Source organism: Mauremys mutica, chromosome 1, assembly GCF_020497125.1.
Source record: "Mauremys mutica isolate MM-2020 ecotype Southern chromosome 1, ASM2049712v1, whole genome shotgun sequence".
Lineage (NCBI taxonomy): Eukaryota > Metazoa > Chordata > Testudines > Geoemydidae > Mauremys > Mauremys mutica.
Window position 1 is genome coordinate 223072067 of NC_059072.1, and position 19831 is coordinate 223091897.

Here is a 19831-nt window from a genome sequence, read left to right on the forward strand (position 1 = left end):
CATGATGAATGAAACTAAGGCGTAAACAAATGAAACCTCAAATTAACTCCTTCCCTTTATAACTAAGGACATAGGGTATTCTTTAAAAAAAGTTATGCCCTTCACATTTTCTGTAATGGAAGCACTGTGGTATTCACTTAAGAGAAACCCGACATCCTTTAAAAGCACCATAATCTATACGGGAGTTAAAATCTTGAGAAAAAAAATACATGGACTACCCTCAGGAATGAAATGCTAAAGATGTCTTTTTTTAATCAGTTTGTGAAGATCTACAAAAAAATAAAAAGGATCACATTCTAAAGGTTCAGTGCATTCAGCAGCTATAGTTTTGCTGCTAATTCATCTTTAAGTTGACTTTCAAAAATAACACCCTACCTCATCAAAATATACATTTTCCATTTGCTTTTAAATTAAAATAATAATAAAAAACATTTAAAGAATTCACAATCAATAGCATGACTAAGTTTCAGGATCATCTACAGCATATAATTTAAAGGTTCAAGATGCCAATACGCAGCACGCGGCAAGCCTGTATGCTCCATGCAGCACACAATTAGAATATCTTCACACTTCAGTTCTTGTCTTCCAAATAGTGTAGAACACCCATCTGGAAAAAAAAAAGTCAAGGAACAAAGCAAACTGTGTAGTATATTGTCAAAGAAGCACTTTTAGAACTAAAGTGAAATTAATCTCCAAATATCCTGTTTATTCGATCTCAGAAAGATAGGATGGGTAACATCCCCAACATTCCTTCCTGATTCCAGGAAGTAGGACCCCTTTGACACTTAGGGCTAGATGCCATTTTTGTGAAGTACCTCTTTTTGCCTCACACTCATGTTTTTAATTTAGTGTCATGGATTTTTCCTGTAGTTGTATGAAAAGATTTGTTCCACAAATGCCATGACTTCTACTTATAGTTTGTCATTTTTGTCCCTTTCTTACTTTGACTGCCATCACACTTTCTTACCGTAGTTTTGATCTTGGGTATTGCCCTTAATGTTTCCCTCTTCTTGTTGTAAATTGGGCTGGATGCAGTTAGCACTTTTCATTCTGCTGGGAGCAGATTCTGGCCCCTTCTCCATGAGTGCAGAAGGATCCAGATACAGCAAAACCAACACACTTCCACTGTGCAGAATATGTGAAGAGGCAGTGTTCCCCCTGAATGGCAAGGAGAAGTGATCTGTTTGAGCTCCCTGTTTTCTGATATTCATGGGGTATAAGGAAGATTAGATCCACTTCTGTGTAAATCTACTTGCCCCTCTGTGGCATGGGAAGGAGGGAGGTAAGGTGAAGACTAGGGCAAATTTTAGAATGAGAGTAGTATGCACTGCTCTGCAGCACTAACAGATGACAGTGATCTAAACAGAGAACAGATGGATTTCCTTCCCATTCTTATGTCAACTTATCTGGAATACTTATTAGTTTTAATATCTAGTTTTCCATTTTTTTTAGAATAAAATATATGCTATTAACATTAATGAATACCAGATGTCTAAGTTAAACAAACAAAAGTAATGTCCTGCAAACATGCTGGAGGCTAGTCTGCAGGCAGCATGACTCCTGCTGCCCTTATTAGCATTTCTGAATATATGGTGTTATCTTGTCATGTCAACAGACAGAATGAATGAAAACCTGACCTTTATAAGAGCTGTTCACTTTGAAGCCTATTTATGACTACTTAGTAGCCAGAATTAACAGAATTAGCTTTAGTGGCATTTCATGCCAATTACCTCACCAAAAACATTTAAATATACTCTCCAGAGGAATGCAGTAGCACTTCTTGCCATAGTTCACATAGAAGCATTTTGCAATACTGCTGCACAAACAACACAACAAACACTTAAACGTCTTTAATACAAAATGCACCCAAACCATTTACTGAGTTAAACTAAGCAAGGCATGGCGTATATAATAGACAGTGAAAAACATTATCTACTGAATAAATTAAAGCTGTTAATCATAAGGGTAAAGTCAAAAGAGATGGCATTTATGCCTTTTCTATTTGTCTTAAAGATGCAATCTGAATATTGATGGATAGTTGGTAAGGTCAAAAGAAACAGGAAGATCGTTCCAGAGGGCAGGGCTTCAGAACAGAAGGCTCTGAAAACAACCGTACCAAGATACAGGAACAGAAAGGAAGCTGTACAGGGAGAAAACACACAGAGACAGAGAAGTAGACTGTGGCGAAACCATTCAACCCTTTAAAAACCAAACAGAGCAGACCTAGGTACACAGGAAAAGGTGGGCAACACCAAGCAAGAGTCTGGAGAAAGAAACTCTAGGAGATTACAGAGGAGGAGCTGCAATAATCAAGGCAAGCACAACCCTTTCAGGGCAGGCCTCTATGGAGCTGAAGACTTGGGCAGCCTTTTCATGCCTCAGACCTCTGTTTCTCCACAGGAAGTGGCTATTTAGACCAAGGAGGGGAAATAATCATCAAGGTGAAGGGACAGAGACAAAGACAAGTAGAAGGGATGAGACTTGAGGGGAGGGAGGAGCAGCTTGTCCTGGGCCTTGAAACTCCTGGCTGAGTACCTGACTCTTTGATTTTTCATTCCCACAGGTTTATGAATTTATCCTGTGGAGGTATAACCCACAACTGACAACTTTATAGGAGAGTTAAGGAACAAGTGGCCCAATTTTGAAAGGTGCCAGGCCTCTCTCACAAGGACATCAAATGGGAACTGTGGTTTCATGGCACTTTTAAGCCGTTCCCTCCCTCCCCCCAACCACCACTACAGTAGTTCACTTCCTGTTTAGTAATTACAAAACGTGTTTAGATTAGGGCATTTAAAAGTGTTGTCTTGTTCATTTAAAGAAAAGAACTATTTAGTTCGCTCCAACCTGACGAACTGGAGTTGTTTGATTTATTAATCTTGCAGGCTCAACCTTTTATATTTGTCAAGGATACAATTCCATGTATGAGGGTACACACACAGTTTCCTTTGAGAACTCCACAGGGCAATAAAGCCTGCCGAGCTGTTCTTCATAGAGGGTCAAGGCTTCAGTCAGATTGATGCAGTTTCCCTGAGAGGAGGACAAAAACAAAACAAAAAAAATCTCAAGTCCTAATTACAATGAAGTAAAGAAAAATTGTAGGTGCATAGGCACAGACACATGCATACATTAATTCTAGACTGCTCTGCACTACCGAGATATGTTTGAGCTCTTCTTAATACACAGTGCTTCCAATGTTAAATGCAAGATGAAGTCTGAATAACTTGTTTTTCCATCTCACTTACCCTTTTCATGTAAAGACACCTATCCAATCACAATGTGTAATGAATTTGTAAGTACTAGAGGATTGTCTGACTCCCTTCTCATTAGCAGGAGCATTCACTGCATCAGTGCTTCCAATTTCAGTAGACATTGATGATATTTATATGAACACCATCTACTCCATAATCATTTTCTTTATTATTGCTTCCATACATTAGTAAACAGCATTATAAGTCAGGTTTTTCTTAATTAATATCTTAACCAGACTATGTTGTATGAGTCAATCTACATTTAACAATTTAATCTACTCATCCATAAAACAATATGTTGAAACAACAGAGATTTGGCAGAGGAATTTCTGCCTTACCTTCAGTTCCTTTGTGTCATGCTACTGAAATGCAGGTGCTTCCCAAAAAATACTTTTTTTGGTATCTAAGCAACCAACAGCGGTTTTCTCCCCCCAAAGATATTAGCAATTATTTGCTTATCAAAAGAAAGTAAAATCTAAATGACCTGCTATTATTTCCCCTCATAAGACTATTGCCAAGACACCACCACCTCCACAGAAGGACAAAGTAAAAATCATATTCTTCCATTCCAAGTAACAAACTCCACAACAACCACCTACCCCAACAAGCCAGGCAGTTCTTGGGGTATACACCCTTTTATGAGACTAACTTGAAAAACTGAAAAGCCATGGTTTAAGAATCATACTCTTCAACAGGCAATTGAGAAAGTGAGATATGAGGTCACCACGTAAAGAGGGTGGTAAGTGGAAGGCATGTAGCCACTTCTGTGTACCTAGTTTGGAAAAAATTAGGGATAAGTCAATCCCTTCTGAACATCTCAGGAAAAGAAGGTAAGTCCATAGTGTAGGCTATTATTTTAGGTGGTAACTGCAAGTCTAAGAAAGAGTTCCATATAAAAAATGTTTGTCATTTGTTCCATGGTATCTATCCCACTTGTGGATTTTGGTACCAGTTCTAGAACTGAAAGCAATACAACCAATTTTGAAGCAGTGTAGATGCTCTGCTCTGCCAATATTTTAACAAAGTGCTCCAATAAAAATTCCTCATTTAAGCACATACTTGCAGTTCATTTGTTTTCCCAGCTGAACAAAAACATGCTCTCTCATCACTTTAACCAGGAAAAGCTGTAATGTTGCTAGATAAACAAATTTATTCAGTGACATTTGCTGGAAATGTTTATATTTTATTCCTGAAAGATATATTGAGCATATTGACAGTCCAACCCAGGCTTGTACCCATTGAAGGGACATGGGATGAAGATTCAGCAGAGGCATTTCCTCTTTCAAGAGACTGATACATTTGGTGCAATCTGCTCATTCTAAAGTTCTAGGGTTTTTTCCTTTTATTTATTTTTAAAGGGTTCTTCAGAAGTATTTTTATGATTCCCAAAGATAAGTCATCTGACAGGGATAGTTTAGCAGCCCCCAAAATTCCATCAGAAACAAGAAAGTCTTCATTTCAATTTGGTTGTGCTGGAGATTTACCAAAAGGTTTCCAGGAGTCCCATTCAGCACATCCCTGTTAGATGAAAGTCAACTGGGGAACTAATTCAGGATCTTTACTGTCTCAAACAATCAACAATTTCCTCCACAACATGCATATATTCTATTTTAAAGGAACATCTAAGAAAATGGTCTATAACAAAAAGTCTATTAGTTCTTTACAGTCTTATGCCCAAGTAGAATGTTGTTATTCCACACTCGAAAACACTCCCTTTATTTCTCAAATCTATTTTATGTCTGGACTCTTATGTTAGCATTCAGCAGAGTATCTGAGTGCACCTTATACTTCAAAAATACTCTTAATTGGAAGACACTAAACATTGCTTTAGATGTCATCTGCTGACACACTAAGAATGCTAAACCAAAAAAAAAAAATATGAAGTTAGCTTTGGCTGGTCTGCTGAGGTCTCTCAGCATTACAGCCCTTGGTTAAGGAAATTCCCTTTTGTTAGGAGTTAGATAGAGGGTAAATGCAAGGTTTTTGTTTTATTCAGTTTTCTCCTCAATAGATTAATACAAGAAATCTTTATTGGCACATTCTTGCTAAAGGTAAATTTGAGATCTCTAATCTTTGGGGTCAGCTTAGTAAGATTTTATCCCTGCTGCAATAAACTAAACCTGTAAAATAAATATTAGCTCTGTGTGTGTGTGTGTGTGTGTGTGTGTGTGTGTGTGTGTGTGTGTGTGTGTGTGTGTGTGTGTGTGTGTGTGTTGGGGGGGGACAACATGGGGGGGCACTTGAAAAGGTGTTTCTTCTTCAAGGAACAAACATAGCTACATAGGACTTAGACTTGTATGAAATACAAAAAAATCCAGATGGTCCAAGTGAGAAAACAATGAACAATAAAACCTGAGCTGGCATTATATATATTTATACATCTATACACACACATAATATATATATATGTATTGGGGGGGGGGGGAGGAGTGTATATAAATACATATAAATCAACAACATTACACACAAACACACACACACACACTGAGCCTGTACTGGAGATTTCCAAGACGGGTCAGAAGAAATGGATGGATCCTTTCTCCAGATCTGCAGACCTGCACAAGGAATCACTACTGCATCCTCAGCCACGCCACTCCTTCCCCCCCATCATAATGGCAGGTGATCTATACAGTTGCAGACTCAGCTCCCTTATTTGCTCCTCGTCTGGATTCTGCCGACTCCGCAGTGAGGCACAGGGAGCCCAGGTCCACACAGGTAAGTACATATGGTTATCAGCTATCTTGATGAGGACTGGAACAGCCAACCTTCCATCTAAGAGAGAAAAGCTACTTACCTCTGTCACTTAAACAAAAGGCAATGCTGCTTAACTTCGTGTGGCAGGAAAAGAGCTTATATTTTGCAGACCTCCAGTCACTAGAAGCAGAAGCATGAACTAAGAGATCTTCAACTCTACTTTCAGTAGCAACAATAGCTTTTTTACCCTTTTATAATTTCCAATGGATATGTCCCATTTATCATAGCAGATAAAAAACAAAGGAACTTATATGTAACAGTATCATCAAATCTTACTGACGTATGGTCTGAACAAAAGTCCCTAAAAACATGTTCCTGAGAAGAACTAAGCCTCAACACTGTCACTATTTACTATAGAGCTCATAAGAATAGACCATTACTCTTAATTAAACAGACACTAAGCTGTTTTCTAATCTTTCAAACATTTTTAAGAATTGGATAATTCAACCATCAGTACCAGCTTCACAGTTTCTAGAATGACCTTCTCCTTACATGCCCCAAAACCTACCCATCATAACCCTAGAAGACCTTTAAATCTTAAATTTGCATGGAAAAGAGACAAAGGCAAAGGCAGAAAGCCTAAAGTAACAAACTCTGCCTAAGCAAAAGCAATTTTTTTCACCTGTTCTGAGAAACTTTTGGAATAGTCTGAGATTTAAAGAGATTTTTAAAAATATTAAGGTATCTTTTTTTCCTTCCAGACTACTTGCATGCTTTGTACCTGACTGGAAAGACATGAAATACTACCACTGCTATATATCTGGTTCTCATTCTAAAGACTTAAATGTCACCCTTTATTGGGTATTCTCAAAGTCCTCTCATCTGAAGGTGCAGATCAAGCTCTTTTAATGACTTTGATGATAAAAACACAGAATTAACGAACCTAGCACTTTCAAATGATCTTTCACATACAATATTCATATGTTTTGCTAAAGCATTACAGAGTTTTGTTTTTTGAGAATAGATTTTACTACTGTGATTCTTCTTCCAAGACAGCTTTGAATTTGTTAAAAAATAGCCCTAACTTAATATAAGCTTATTTTTGGACACAGACACAAAAAAGTCAGCCCGAACAACAGACATACATAATGAGAACAGACTGAACCAAGCAGATCTTATATTTAATCTAGTATAGTTGAGCAGTTTCTTTCAAAACTGTTTCTTCTATGTGGCAGCCTCAGATAATAACTATAAAGTAAGCCCAACCTTGTCTGTTTTAACTTTGGGAATGAAAAGGTATAAACCAGTTTCTTTGCTTCCGACTGTTACAAGGATCCTCTCCACTGTGGTGTATTTGAAACAAATCTGAAAGTGTTCAGAGGAGTTTGGAAGGAGATAGGGAGAGATGCCATCCCACTTTTATTTTATTGTACCTTGACTTTTTGCATTATACTGTAAGTTCCATGGATGGAATAAAGAAAGCTTTCTGGCTTAAAAAGTATTTTTTTAAACATCGTCTTTTATCCTTAAGGTGCTCACGTTCAGTTTGCTGGAATGCCAAAGAGAGTTGGGTAAAACAGTGATCATTAAAACTGATATGATATTTCATTTACAAACGCACTCTTGATTACATGACCCAAGATTGCACACGTCACATTGCAATATTTCATACTTATTTCTGAACAGGTTTACGAATACTATAGGTATCAGGAAATGGAAAAGAAGAGATTTATAAAAGGTAAGAGTTGGGAACTTTAACTTAGCACAACTGTATAAAGCAATACACTGAAGAGACTACTGTACTACTCGTTTAGTAACCTATTATTATGCAGAGGACTGCAGTGGTTATTTGGTTCAGCTGTCCTTTACCAACATATAATTTTGTTTTGACATCAAATTGAATGAGAGTACCAAAACAGCTTGTGTGTGTAATTTAAGATTCACAAATAGAAAATAGCACTTGGTAATTTATGGAACATACCACCATTACGGAGGAAGTTTAATGGTGAGACCAATAAGGCACACAATGACACAAAAAAAAAATATATATATATCTATAGACTAGTTTCCCAGACTGTCATCTTAGTATCCTATCCCTTTTCCTGTCTTCATATATGACAGAGGAATCACTATAGCCAATGTGGCAAACAAATTACAGGAAAGAACAAAACACTTCAGTGTGTAATTTCTACATTTTGTCAAACCCACAAACTCCCACTCCTCAAATCAAGACTTGCCCTAAGAGTGGTCAGACACATTCCATTTTACAGTATTTTTAACACCCTCTTTGAATTGACATATAGAAATGTAGGTTTTATATTGCTTTTGTTTCAAAATAGTTGTCTACTTTTATTTAACAAGCCAAAAACAAAACAAAAAACACTACCTAGAAAATGTAGATATGGTTATTCCAATTATCAAACAAATTATCCAAAAACATCCCCCCTCACTAACAGTTGACAGGCAACCAGAATAGTTTAATGAATTGTAGCAAAAGGTTTCACTTAGATTACTTCTAGGTTGCAGTTATGATGCCAAGTTAGAGCAAATTTAGGAGACATTCCTGCACCACTGAAATTATTCAGACAGGGATCAAGACTAACACCCAAATGACCATCTTCAGTCAGATAGGGGAAACAGTTAAAAAATGAGTGTAGGTTTAAGGAACACAATTCAAGGGTGTAGCAATACACTTTTTCTTCCACCTAGCCATTTTGTATTCAGTAATGTGCAATATTAGACAAAGCGAGAGGCTTCATTCCATCTCACTTATACTGAGTTTAATGCAGTTTAAACAGGTTGACTAATGGAATTACTCCTGTTTTATACGGTAATACATGAGATCAGAATCAGGCCCTTAATTTTCCCCCTTTTTGTTCAGCAAAAGCTTTCAGCACACCACAGAGTTGGAGAAGTCTTTTCTATTTTGTACTGTAACCGTCTTGAGGGAAGTTTTCCCAATTTATTTTGGTTTTGGCTTTTTCTTTATAGGTGCCACAATGAGATAGCTCTGCAGCTTTCTGAACAGGAGAGTACGCACCATGATTATTAGACATGGGGAATTTTAAGTAAGCTTACTTGCATTATAAAAAAACTACATATTTCTATACAGAAAGATTTAAACACCCCATGCATTCTTACATGGATTAGAATATTTACACCTTTCACTGTCCGTGCCTTTCCCCAAATGTAAATTGTCTCACCTTTTAGAGACCAGAAGCTCTTTGGGACAGAGGCTATCATTTATCACATGCACAGTGAAGAACCAGCCAGGCTGACCTCAAAGCACTATTGCAATATGAATAGTGAATACAGAGAGGGTCAAAACTTTTCGTGAAAAGTTTGTCCCTTTCTTATGCACCATACCCTACCCCACCCCGCCTCCAGGAAGTTCCTCAAAAACCTTCAACCAGCTCCAGTTAAATCCCCACCACATACACAATATTAGTGTCAACAATTCCCCACCTCATATTTTAAGATAAACCTATCCCTTGCAACATTTTTTCTTTCCTCTGCCACATGAGCGCACACACTACCACCATGCTTTGTCTGGTAGCATCCAGCTTTCCTACTAGAAGGAAAAAGGAAGGGTAATATCAAAAGCTCTTTTCTTACATGGGACTAGGACAAAGGAAGCAGTTGAATTCGGCCAATATTCCCTTTCTCTTTTATTTCAGCGTGACTAAGGGCCAGAAGATATCTATTCTACAGCAAGACAGAAAATCATTTTGGCTAAGTAAGTATATGTGTGTCGTGGGAGATGGGGCAGTTATCAAGAGATAATGGAGCTGAATGGGTTCAAAGGAGGACTCTGCACTGTTTTATGAAAACAGTTCATTTTAGGATAACAAAGAAATACCTATAACTGGAGGTTATCCCTATCCATATTCCATATGTGGGTGTGCATGGTACACATGCGTACCCATGTGTGGAATATACACACACCTAGGAACCATGCCTCAAAAGTAGTTGTGTTGGTCAGAAGAATTTTGAAAGAAGAAACTGACAAGAAATTACACACACACACATGAGCAGCTATGAGGCAATGGCCCAACGGGTTTGAAGAATCTAAAAGGGCAGACTTCTATTATATTGGAGAGTGGTTGGGAAGGAGAAGTATGACAAATGGCGACCGGGGGGGGGGGGGGGGGAGGAAGAAATCTGATCCTCACAACAGTAGTTAGTGGAATGCACAAAAACCCACCATAAACATTCTGAGAACATTTTTATCTGGACGGGAAAGATGACCCAGACAAGGAAGTGCAGTTCCCATACAAAAATATTTTTTAAGTTTTCGTTTCATAAACAGGCTCAAGATGACAGCTATTGAAGGTTAGATTGGCTGGGCAAGTATCTGGCATCAAGAATAGTGCCTATCAGTTAAAATCGTTGGGTTATACAAAACAGACAATGACTGATAATAAAACAGCCATCATACATCATCTGTTAGAGAACCTTCCAATAGGTTTGGACAGCATGCAAAAAGGTAGTTTTGAGGCAGTTAGGACAACTCTTGAGTGGGATCTTCAAAAGCACATAAGTGATTTAGGAGTGGGACTTATGCTCCTGTCACTTAGGTCAGTGGTTTTCAATCTTGCAGACCCCTAAATTTTTTCAAATAGAGGTGCAGACCCCTTTGGAAATCTTACACATAGTCTGCGCACCCCCAGGGGTCCACAGATCACAAGTTAAAACCGACTGACTTACGCAATTTTGAAAATCCAACCCTATTCCTTTAAGAAAAGGATATTTTACCCTGCATGAAACAGAAACATGGCCCAAACAGCATTTTAAGTAGTGAGGTCTGGAAAGAATGACCATATGGGACTCAGTCAGGAGGTCCCAAGTTCTAAGATTGATCAATGACTCAGGGCTCTATCCTTCAAGATCCTGAGCACCCTCAACTCCCACTATCTCCAATAAGAGAGACGGGTACTCAGCACCTCATAGGATCAAACCCTCACCATGTAGCCTTTGGCAAATCACTTCACTTCTCTGCTTCACAGGGAGAGGAAACGATGAAAGAAAAAGTAATTACACCATGGGACAACCTTTTAAACCCTTAGTACCTCATGCATTCCTATTCAAATCAATGGGACTATGTTCAGTAGTATGTCTTCAGGACCTTTTTGCTTCTTTATGATATATAAAGGACTGAAAGGGTCTCTCCCCACCTCACATCATGCTGGGGGAAGTTGCTGGCTTGCTTTTTTGCATTGGAGATTCAGGTCTTGTGTATGGCTGCAGAACTATGATGCCTGAGGAACTACTGAAAGAGTGATGTTGTAAGAGCCAAGAGTGCAAGCTGAACAACTGAGAGGAAACTGAACAGTTTTTATGTGTTGTCCACGTGTCAAGCATATTCGGCGATAAAAAGTCACATGGTTACTACTATACTACCACAACTATTAGCCACGTTAAAAATCTAATCCTCTCTTTTCAAACTGTCTTCCATAACTGTCTACAATATAAAAACAAATCCTACAACTAGCCAAGTCTGTCCTAGCACTCTTGTTAATGCAAATAAATCCTCAAAATTCTCTCACACAAAACTTTTCCATGGACTCTGGTGTGCTGAAAAGTTGCTAGCCAATATTAGTCTTTTGTCTCCACCTAGTGGTACAAGATCATACTGCACAATACTCATAGATTCTCTTAAGTCACTGGTTCTCAACCAGGGGTAGATGTACTCCTGGGGGTACTCAAAGGCCTTCCAGAGGGCACTAGACAGTTGCTTAGTTTTACAACAGGATACATAAAAAGCACTAGTGAAGTCGGTGCAAACTAACATTTCATACAGACAGTGACTTGTTTATACTTCTCTATACACTATACACTGAAATGTAAGTACAATATTTACATTCCAATTAATTTATTTTATAATATATGGTAAAAATGAGAACGTAAGCAATTTTTCAGTGAGTGTGCTGTGATACTTGTATTTTTATGTCTGATTTTGTAAGCAAGTAATTTTTAAGTGAAAGGATTCTGGAAAGGTTGAGAGCCACTGCTGTATTCAGTCTCAATGTCTAAGGAATGACCAAGCTGTGGAATGGAATGCATGCGAAAGAACAAGTATACTTTGAGAATCTTGAGAGGGCAGTATAACAATGTAAATCACAGCTATAAGAAGAATGTAAGATACAATCTAATTTCTACCCCTTTTCATGATGTATTCCTGGTTCAACAGAGCCTCCTGCCAATCCTAGAAAAACACGAAACCTGCCTTGTTTAAAAACATAATGAACAAATCTTACATCACAGAACCTGGCTAAATGTTCCCCCAAACCCTCACTATTATGCAATTTCTGTTGAGAATAATGTGCTAATTTTGCAGGAGAGGAAAAAAAGACAAACAAATGAAGCCTCACTCCATTTTACTACCTTCATTGCACCCATCCTCCAAGAGACATACATCTTGTCTGGATAATTCTTCTCTGCAAGAATCTGATCCAAAGCCCACTGAAATCAACCAAAAGCCTCCCATTGATTTCAGTGGGCTTTGGATCAGGCCCCAGATGTAGCTCCAGTTGGCAATGAAGACCTGAGAGATAAACAGTAGACTGCCTCTGCACATATTTCACAGCTTTCCTGAAGAACACTGATGGACAAACCCCTAGCCAGTTACACCTACAGTTCCATTTATTTCGTGCCCTCTTGCTCATGAGGAGTATACAGATGTATTATCTGCTCAACACAGTCATGCAAAAACAAGGATGTTGGTGTGCCAGTGAAACTTTCATGAATTTGGAACTTAAGTTATTTAATTAGGAATAGGAGCATATGACCAGTTTGGGGGATTGGTGACTTTTTTCCCCTTAATGCATGTTATACTCTCAAAAAATAAAAACAAAAACCCTACGAAATAAGGGAAAAACACCAAGTTTTGATTTCAGAACAAACCAAAGCACCACATATGCACAGCACATAAACAAATTCATTAGACTGAATTAGCCTGGGAACAGTAACTAGAATATTGGAAGAGGAAAAGGAGCAGATTACACAGCCAGATGTGGAGGATAAAAATCATTAAGCAATAGCAAGGTACACTCAATTACTACTCTTTCAGACTTTCATCCTGCAGCCTACAATTATTACCACCTCCCTCCCGCTAGCGCTTCTGTATTTATTTACCTGCTAGTAACTGCTGATATTTCTTGAACTTCCCTAGCTACTGTCAAGGAGCTATCCATCTGAGACTCCTGGGCTCTACATCCTGTGCATTTGCACTACATAAAACTCTATCTGCAGGTGCAATCTGCAGAGCCTAAAGTAGTGCAATACATGTAATTGTACTGTTAGCTTATAGTGACACAGTTGTGGTACAGTACAATCCGTGTGTATAAACTTTTTTTTCTTCTATATCCATTACATGTAAGGTAGTTTTTATTTAACTAATAAAAACAAAATTTTTAAATGCTGTTTTTGTGCCTTTTTAATTAAATGCAAATTTCCGTCCAAATTCAGCATAAACACAAAACACAAAGTAAAAAATGAATTAGTTAATAAGAAATGTGTCTTTCACCATTTTCTAACACAAAAAATGTAAGAGCTCAGAATCTTCCTAAACACATGTTAAGCTATACAATTGCTTAAATTAACATGTACAGATATAGTGTACCCACCTGGGTAGCAAAAAGTTCCTAGTTTAGTGAAAAAGACTATATTTGTTTGCAAATCAACATGTTTTACTTATTACTATCCCATGAGAATCAATCTTTCTTTAGGAGAATAACTCAAAAGGTACATATGCAAAACAAAATTAAGAACCAGTGATTATTTAAATTAAGGTTTCCAGCTTGCTGATTTAAAAAAAAAAAAATCAATCCACCTCCAAGTATATTTGCTTTAAAAAGAATTAAGATACTAAAAGGGTAAACTTTAGCATAGTGAAGTATGTACAAATCATTGCTAACAAGTAATCTGAGTCTGTAACACAAGCTAGTCATTGAGAAAGTCACATCCAAAGTAGATGGAAGGTTTGGGTTTGTAAATGAAGCTATGTTGTGGAAGAAAGTTTGCCCAGACACTGGGAAGAAACAATATTCTAAACCGACAGCCCTTAATCTGACAGCTTTCCAACCTGAAGGGCTGACTCCACTGCATGCTTGGCGACCCCTACAGCCAGTGTTCAAACACCAGCACTACAGCACAAAGCACAACAGATTTCAGCTGGAGCCCTGTAGAGTCAGCTACTATGTGGCAGCTGACCAGTAATAAGGTCTACTCCATTATTAGACACCTTGGTTTCTGCTGAGAAGCGTCTGCTCATCACGGGAAAAGCCAAGATGTAACACAGGGAGACGCGACAAACCAGAATGAATAGATGGGCAAATAAACCATTAATTTTTCTGGTGCCACTTAATACATTATTTTTAGGCTAACCCATAGTTTTCAGCTCCCTGGGGAAGGCAATCTCAGTTTTTACAAATGCCTTCTTTGAGAAAATGAAGTTGTTTTGCTAAGTAAATACAAGCTACACCATACAGACCCAGACAGCAGTCTGAGACATAGCAAATTGGAGTAACACTATGTAACAGAATCTATAAACTAAACAACCCTCTACTACCAAACCACACAGACTGGCAAACTGCAATACAGAGACCAATTCAAGAGTCAGCACTTATCAACACATCATAGCATTCAACACGCTGCAGTTTTCAACATATGCTTAAACAAGGCTCCAATACCACAGTGGTTAATGTTGCTAATGTTAACTTTTACTAAAATAATTAAATTTGGCAGATTCCTCATGAATACCTAAAACCATGGATACAATTTTAAGTTTACAGTTACAGAAGGCTGATTTTACTATATTTTACAAGTGAAATGAGTTAAACTCTGATGACATTAAGGTGGGCAATAATGAAAACAATACAAAATAAGTCGTGGTGGGGGTGGTTAATGGGGGGTTTGTAGGCAAACATTTTTTTGTGAATTTATGCACTGCAGTCTAGGATAAAAGCCATTTCCTTTACAAACTCCTAGCTTAGACAGACATTAAGTTCACAGATAGACCAACAAATGGTTTGTTCGCCATTCAAGAATTATTGTAGAGTACTAAGTGAAAGCAAATATTTCAACATACTACACCTGCATGATAGATATATTAAAAGACAAGTTATTCTGAGTGCATAGAGAGGAAAAAATACCTTCAGAGTTACAGTTCAGATATGTGCTGGAGAACAGAAAATAGCAACAAACATTTTATGTTTAAAACAATGATACAAAACTTATACGTGCAGTTATGACTACATATCTGTGATAAGGAGAGTCCAGACATCCCAGAGGAAGAACAGGGGCCTGAAACCTCCAAAATAAGCAACTGAATACTGTATACAATACTATTATACTACATTAACTCCTCGCTTAACCTTGTAGTTATGTTCCTGAAAAATGCACATTGCCCCTTTAAGTACGCTGACCCAACTCTAAGGACACTGCCTTTTTAGATCAGGAAGTTGAGACAGCAGCTGCTGCCTGCACGCTCCCTCCGTCCTGAGCCGTCTTGTGGTCCCCCCGTTCCCCACTCTATGGAGATAGGATAAGTGGGTGGCAGGAGCAGGGGGAGGGGGGCACCCTGATATTATCCCTCCCATCCCCCGCCAGCAAGCAGGAGGCTCCCAGGAGCAGCTCCAAGGCAGAGGGCAGGAGCAGTACATGGTGAACTGTGGTCAGTTGATAGCCTGCTGGACACCTGCTGCACAGGGAACTTAAGGGAGCAGGGAGCTGATGGGGGGCTGCCGGTCCACCCTGGTTCCAAGCCCCCACCAGCTAGCTCCAACGGGCTGCTCTTTCTGCAAGCAGTGGACAAAGTAGGCAGCTGCCAAACAACGTTCTAAGGTAACATTGCGCAACTTTAAATGAGCATGTTCCCTAATTGATCAGCAACATAACAACGAAACAACGTTAACTGGAACAACTTTAAGTGAGGAGTTACTGTATAAATGTATTAAGTAACGTCTTTTATGAAAGCCAGCAACACATGGGTCATGAATATCATTGTGAAATGTATGTATTAACACTGTGAGGAAGCATGGATACTCATTGATATTATGCATTCAAGGCTGATCAGAGAAAGGGAGAAACAGGGTTTCTCTCCCTCTCCCTAATGTAAATTAGGCAATATGGAACCAAAACAATGGAAGCTCCATTTACATATGAGTCAACGGGGGATGGGATGAACAGCAGGGGGTCATCCTGCTCTGGAGACAAAACAATGAGTTTGGAGAAGTATAAAGAGAAGCAAGAAACCATCACTTAATGGACACAGAGGACACAGATATCAGAGGGGTAGTCTGGATCTGTAAAAAGCAACGACAAGTCCTGTAGCATCTGTGATACAGTTCCTCCTCTACCTTGGTGGGTCCTGCGCTTATTTGGCAGATTTGCTCACCTCAGTGATCTTCCCCACAGTCTGGGTCAACTTCTCCTGTGTCTGATCAGGAGTTGGGAGGTTTGGGGGGAACCCGGGCCCGCCCTCTACTCCGGGTTCCAGCCCAGAGCCCTGTGGATCGCAGCTGTCTATAGTGCCTCCTGTAACAGCTGCATGACAGCTACAACTCCCTGGGCTACTTCCCCATGGCCTCCTCCAAACACCTTCTTTATCCTCACCACAGGACCTTCCTCCTGGTGTCTGATAACTCCTGTACTCCTTAGTCGTCCAGCAGCACTCCCTCTCACTCCCAGCTCCTTGTGTCTCTTGCTCCCAGCTCCTCACACGCACTTCCTCTCCTCTGGCTCTCCCTCGCCTGACTGGAGTGAGCTCCTTTTTAAACTCAGGTGCCCTGATTAGCCTGCCTTGATTGGCTGCAGGTGATCTCATCAGCCTGTCTGCCTTAATTGGTTCTAGCAGGTTCCTGATTACTCTAGTGCAGCCCCTGCTCTGGTCACTCAGGGAACAGAAAACTACTCATCCAGTGACCAGTATCTTTGCCCTCTACCAGACTCCTGTACCCCACTGGTCTGGGTCTGTCACACATCTTATAGATTAACAGATGTATTGGAGCATAAACTTTTGTGAGCGAATACCCACTTCGTCAGAGGACACAGAAATCTGTGAAAGGTGGATCCCTCAGCCACGTGGGTTAAAGACACTGATCTGACTGTAACAGTGAAATTTCCTGAGACCAAGATTGTAATCGGTTAAATTTTAGACACTGGAAAATGTGTTTAATTTTTGTTTTGTCATCATTTTCTGTTTCTATTATCCTTGCTTACTCTCACTTACATCGCTATTCTTATTAATAGACTTACTTTTGGTTTTATCATAAAATCATCCCAGTGCTGTGCATTAAAGTGTGGATCCTCAGCTAAATTAACAGGCTGGTGCATGCACTGTCTCTTTAGAGGAGTAAACTTGGTAATTTTGGTGAACGTCCAATGATAGGAGCTGGTTACTGCAGAGGAGCGCTCTCCTAGGGGTTTCAGGAACTGGGGTTCACTGAATGTTACCTGCAAAGCTAGGTTAAGACTGACAGAATCTCGAGAAGTTTGCTGGTGAGGTGGACACACTGGTGTGGCAGGTAGCTGACACACACTTTAAGCTCCAGCAAAGCTCTCTCTTGCTGAGGCAGAGGGGTAACAGTGGCTTATGGTTTTGGGCACCCCGAGAAAGCATCACAATATTTAAAAAGTCTCTTCCAGTGAGAGTTTGATTAGAATTACACTTGAAGTGGTTTTACGTCAGTTAATATAGTAAAAGGCTTTTATATTTTTTTTAAAACTTTAAATTAATGAATATTAGTCCAGAGGTTTCAATATTAGTGGGCACTTGGAAATCAGAGTTTTGCCACTGTCTTCACCTGAAGTGTTTTTACAGTGCCAAAATTAGAGCAGGTTTTCAAAAGTTGCCTCTAATTTTGTGGGAAAATGCAGGCAAAAATTTATATTTGCAAATCTGGTCCTTGAAGTTGGAGCTAGCAATCTAAACATTACTATGGGGAGGTGTTCTTTATTATTAACTCTCCATTTATTGCTGGTTGAGCATCCAGTAGGTCAGTTCTCAACTCACTCATGCCTTATGGACAACATAAGTTTTCATCTTTTGTTTATATTACTAGAGCCACTGGCATGAAAACTGGTTCTTTGTTTAACAATTCACCAGTTCTTACTTTTTTAAACACCACTTGAAGCCATAATCCTCTGTGACAAGCCAACTAGTTCCTGAAGAATTGTTTATAAATGTCAAGACAAATACACTATGACCTCAGCTGAGAACATGCACCACCAGAAACAAATGAGTCAGCAGCAGCAAAGACCATGTTTCATACATATATCCCTAGCAATATATTAAAGAAAAAGTCAGCCAGTATTTTTTCAGGATCTGAAAATGTAAGTCACTATATATAGAGAAGGAATGTAGAATTATTACTTTTAATCACAGTGTCATACCTGCGTGAAATATTTTCCATCATGTTTCAGGACTTTCATTGAAAGGTCAAGAATCAGTCGTAGAAACTCCCACGTAGAATCTGGATATAAAGAATGAATTAGAATCTTCAAGTACTAGTGGCTTGCTAAGCATTACATAACTAATATTTAAGCACTGCTACTGAGTATTTCAGCAGGATGATTATTTTTCTCTATCATTAGTTTAAATAAAGTGTTGATTACCAGCACTTGGGCTCCTGGGATTTTTGTCAGGTTTTTTTAGAATTTCTGAGAGACTTTGCATAGCCTGTAGTGTGAATTCCCACACTTATTTTCATGAGTTCCCACTATTCAGCTGACTGTGCTTAAAGTCAAACTAAAAGTGGTAAACAAAGAAAATTTCAGGGGGAAAAAAAAAATCAAGTCTTCAATGCCAGTAACTGGGCTTTTTAAGCCCAGAATGCCAATAGAAAAGTATTTCATTACCAATAAGGTAAGGCAGTTTCCACCCAGCCAAGGGCACAGAGGAAGCAAGCATGCAATCCTAAACTATGGAGGTTAGATGCATAAGTGACATTCCCCCACCAGCTCTAATTTTTCACATTGCAAGGTGCATATTGGTAAGCAGTTCAGGATGAAAAGCTCCAGAGTCCTGAAAATAAGAAAAATACACAGGAGAAAGAATGTAATGGTGATTCTTTAAGTCACTGGATGCATGCATTAAATTAACCCTCGTGAAGACTTAACTTGTTTCGCAAGCATAACTGCAATCGGCAACTCAAGCTACCAGTTATCTGTCATCTTGAAGGCATTACTGGAGAGGAATCTAAAATAGTGCCGCCTAATGAAAATATTGAGATCTTGCTGTCCTGCAACATACAGCACAATAAGACTTCAACTTCTTCTAGCCATTCCATCCACACTGTGTCTTCTGCAAGGAAAATTCTATTCTCCATAGATAAGGTAGCTTATGTTCCCTAAAGTGTTCCATATCCATATTTTAATAGAATAGTGATATAGCACATAATAATTCTGAAGTCCTCAACTCTTTTGAAAAAGGACCTCAACTTTCAGACTTGCTCAGCAACCTTCCAGATTTTCTTTTTGTCTGTCTTGTTTGGGGGCTGCTATTGGATTTCTCCGCCCCGCCCCCCCCAAATGTCAATCAAGGAATAAGCAACAGCATGGGAGTTAAAAAAACAGTAGAATTAGGACCAGGAGCCATTATAGAATGTTTGGAGGCAGTTTTTTCATGCTGTGCTATGAAATCAACCCATCTTTCTCTAATATGCACTGAAAGGCAGGGTCTTTTGCAGTTATTCCATATTACTAACAAAAGGGTATTTCCCTATTCTGCCTGCATACTGTATCCCTACTCAGTGTAATGAGTCATCTGGACTGTAATCCAAATACAGCCAAAAAATACCCTGAGTTGGTACTAATAATACTGAATCTAAACATATCAAACGTTTGCATTCTCAAAAATGCTTTCTAAACAATCTATAAAAATCCTGTCT

At 38.9% G+C, this 19831-nt stretch overlaps 1 protein-coding gene across 1 annotated transcript in view; it reads right to left on the minus strand.

The window, feature by feature from the left end:
- Positions 1-227: 227 nt before the first annotated feature.
- Positions 228-19831, minus strand: part of SMS (spermine synthase) — a 71603-nt gene continuing 51999 nt past the window's right edge. The window contains exons 9-11 of the mRNA XM_045011374.1: positions 18336-18415; positions 2912-3027; positions 228-607 (exon numbers count right to left, since the gene is read on the minus strand). Of these exons, the coding sequence (XP_044867309.1) occupies positions 565-607; positions 2912-3027; positions 18336-18415 (239 nt within the window). The 3' untranslated portion in view covers positions 228-564. The remainder of the gene's footprint in view (positions 608-2911; positions 3028-18335; positions 18416-19831) is intronic.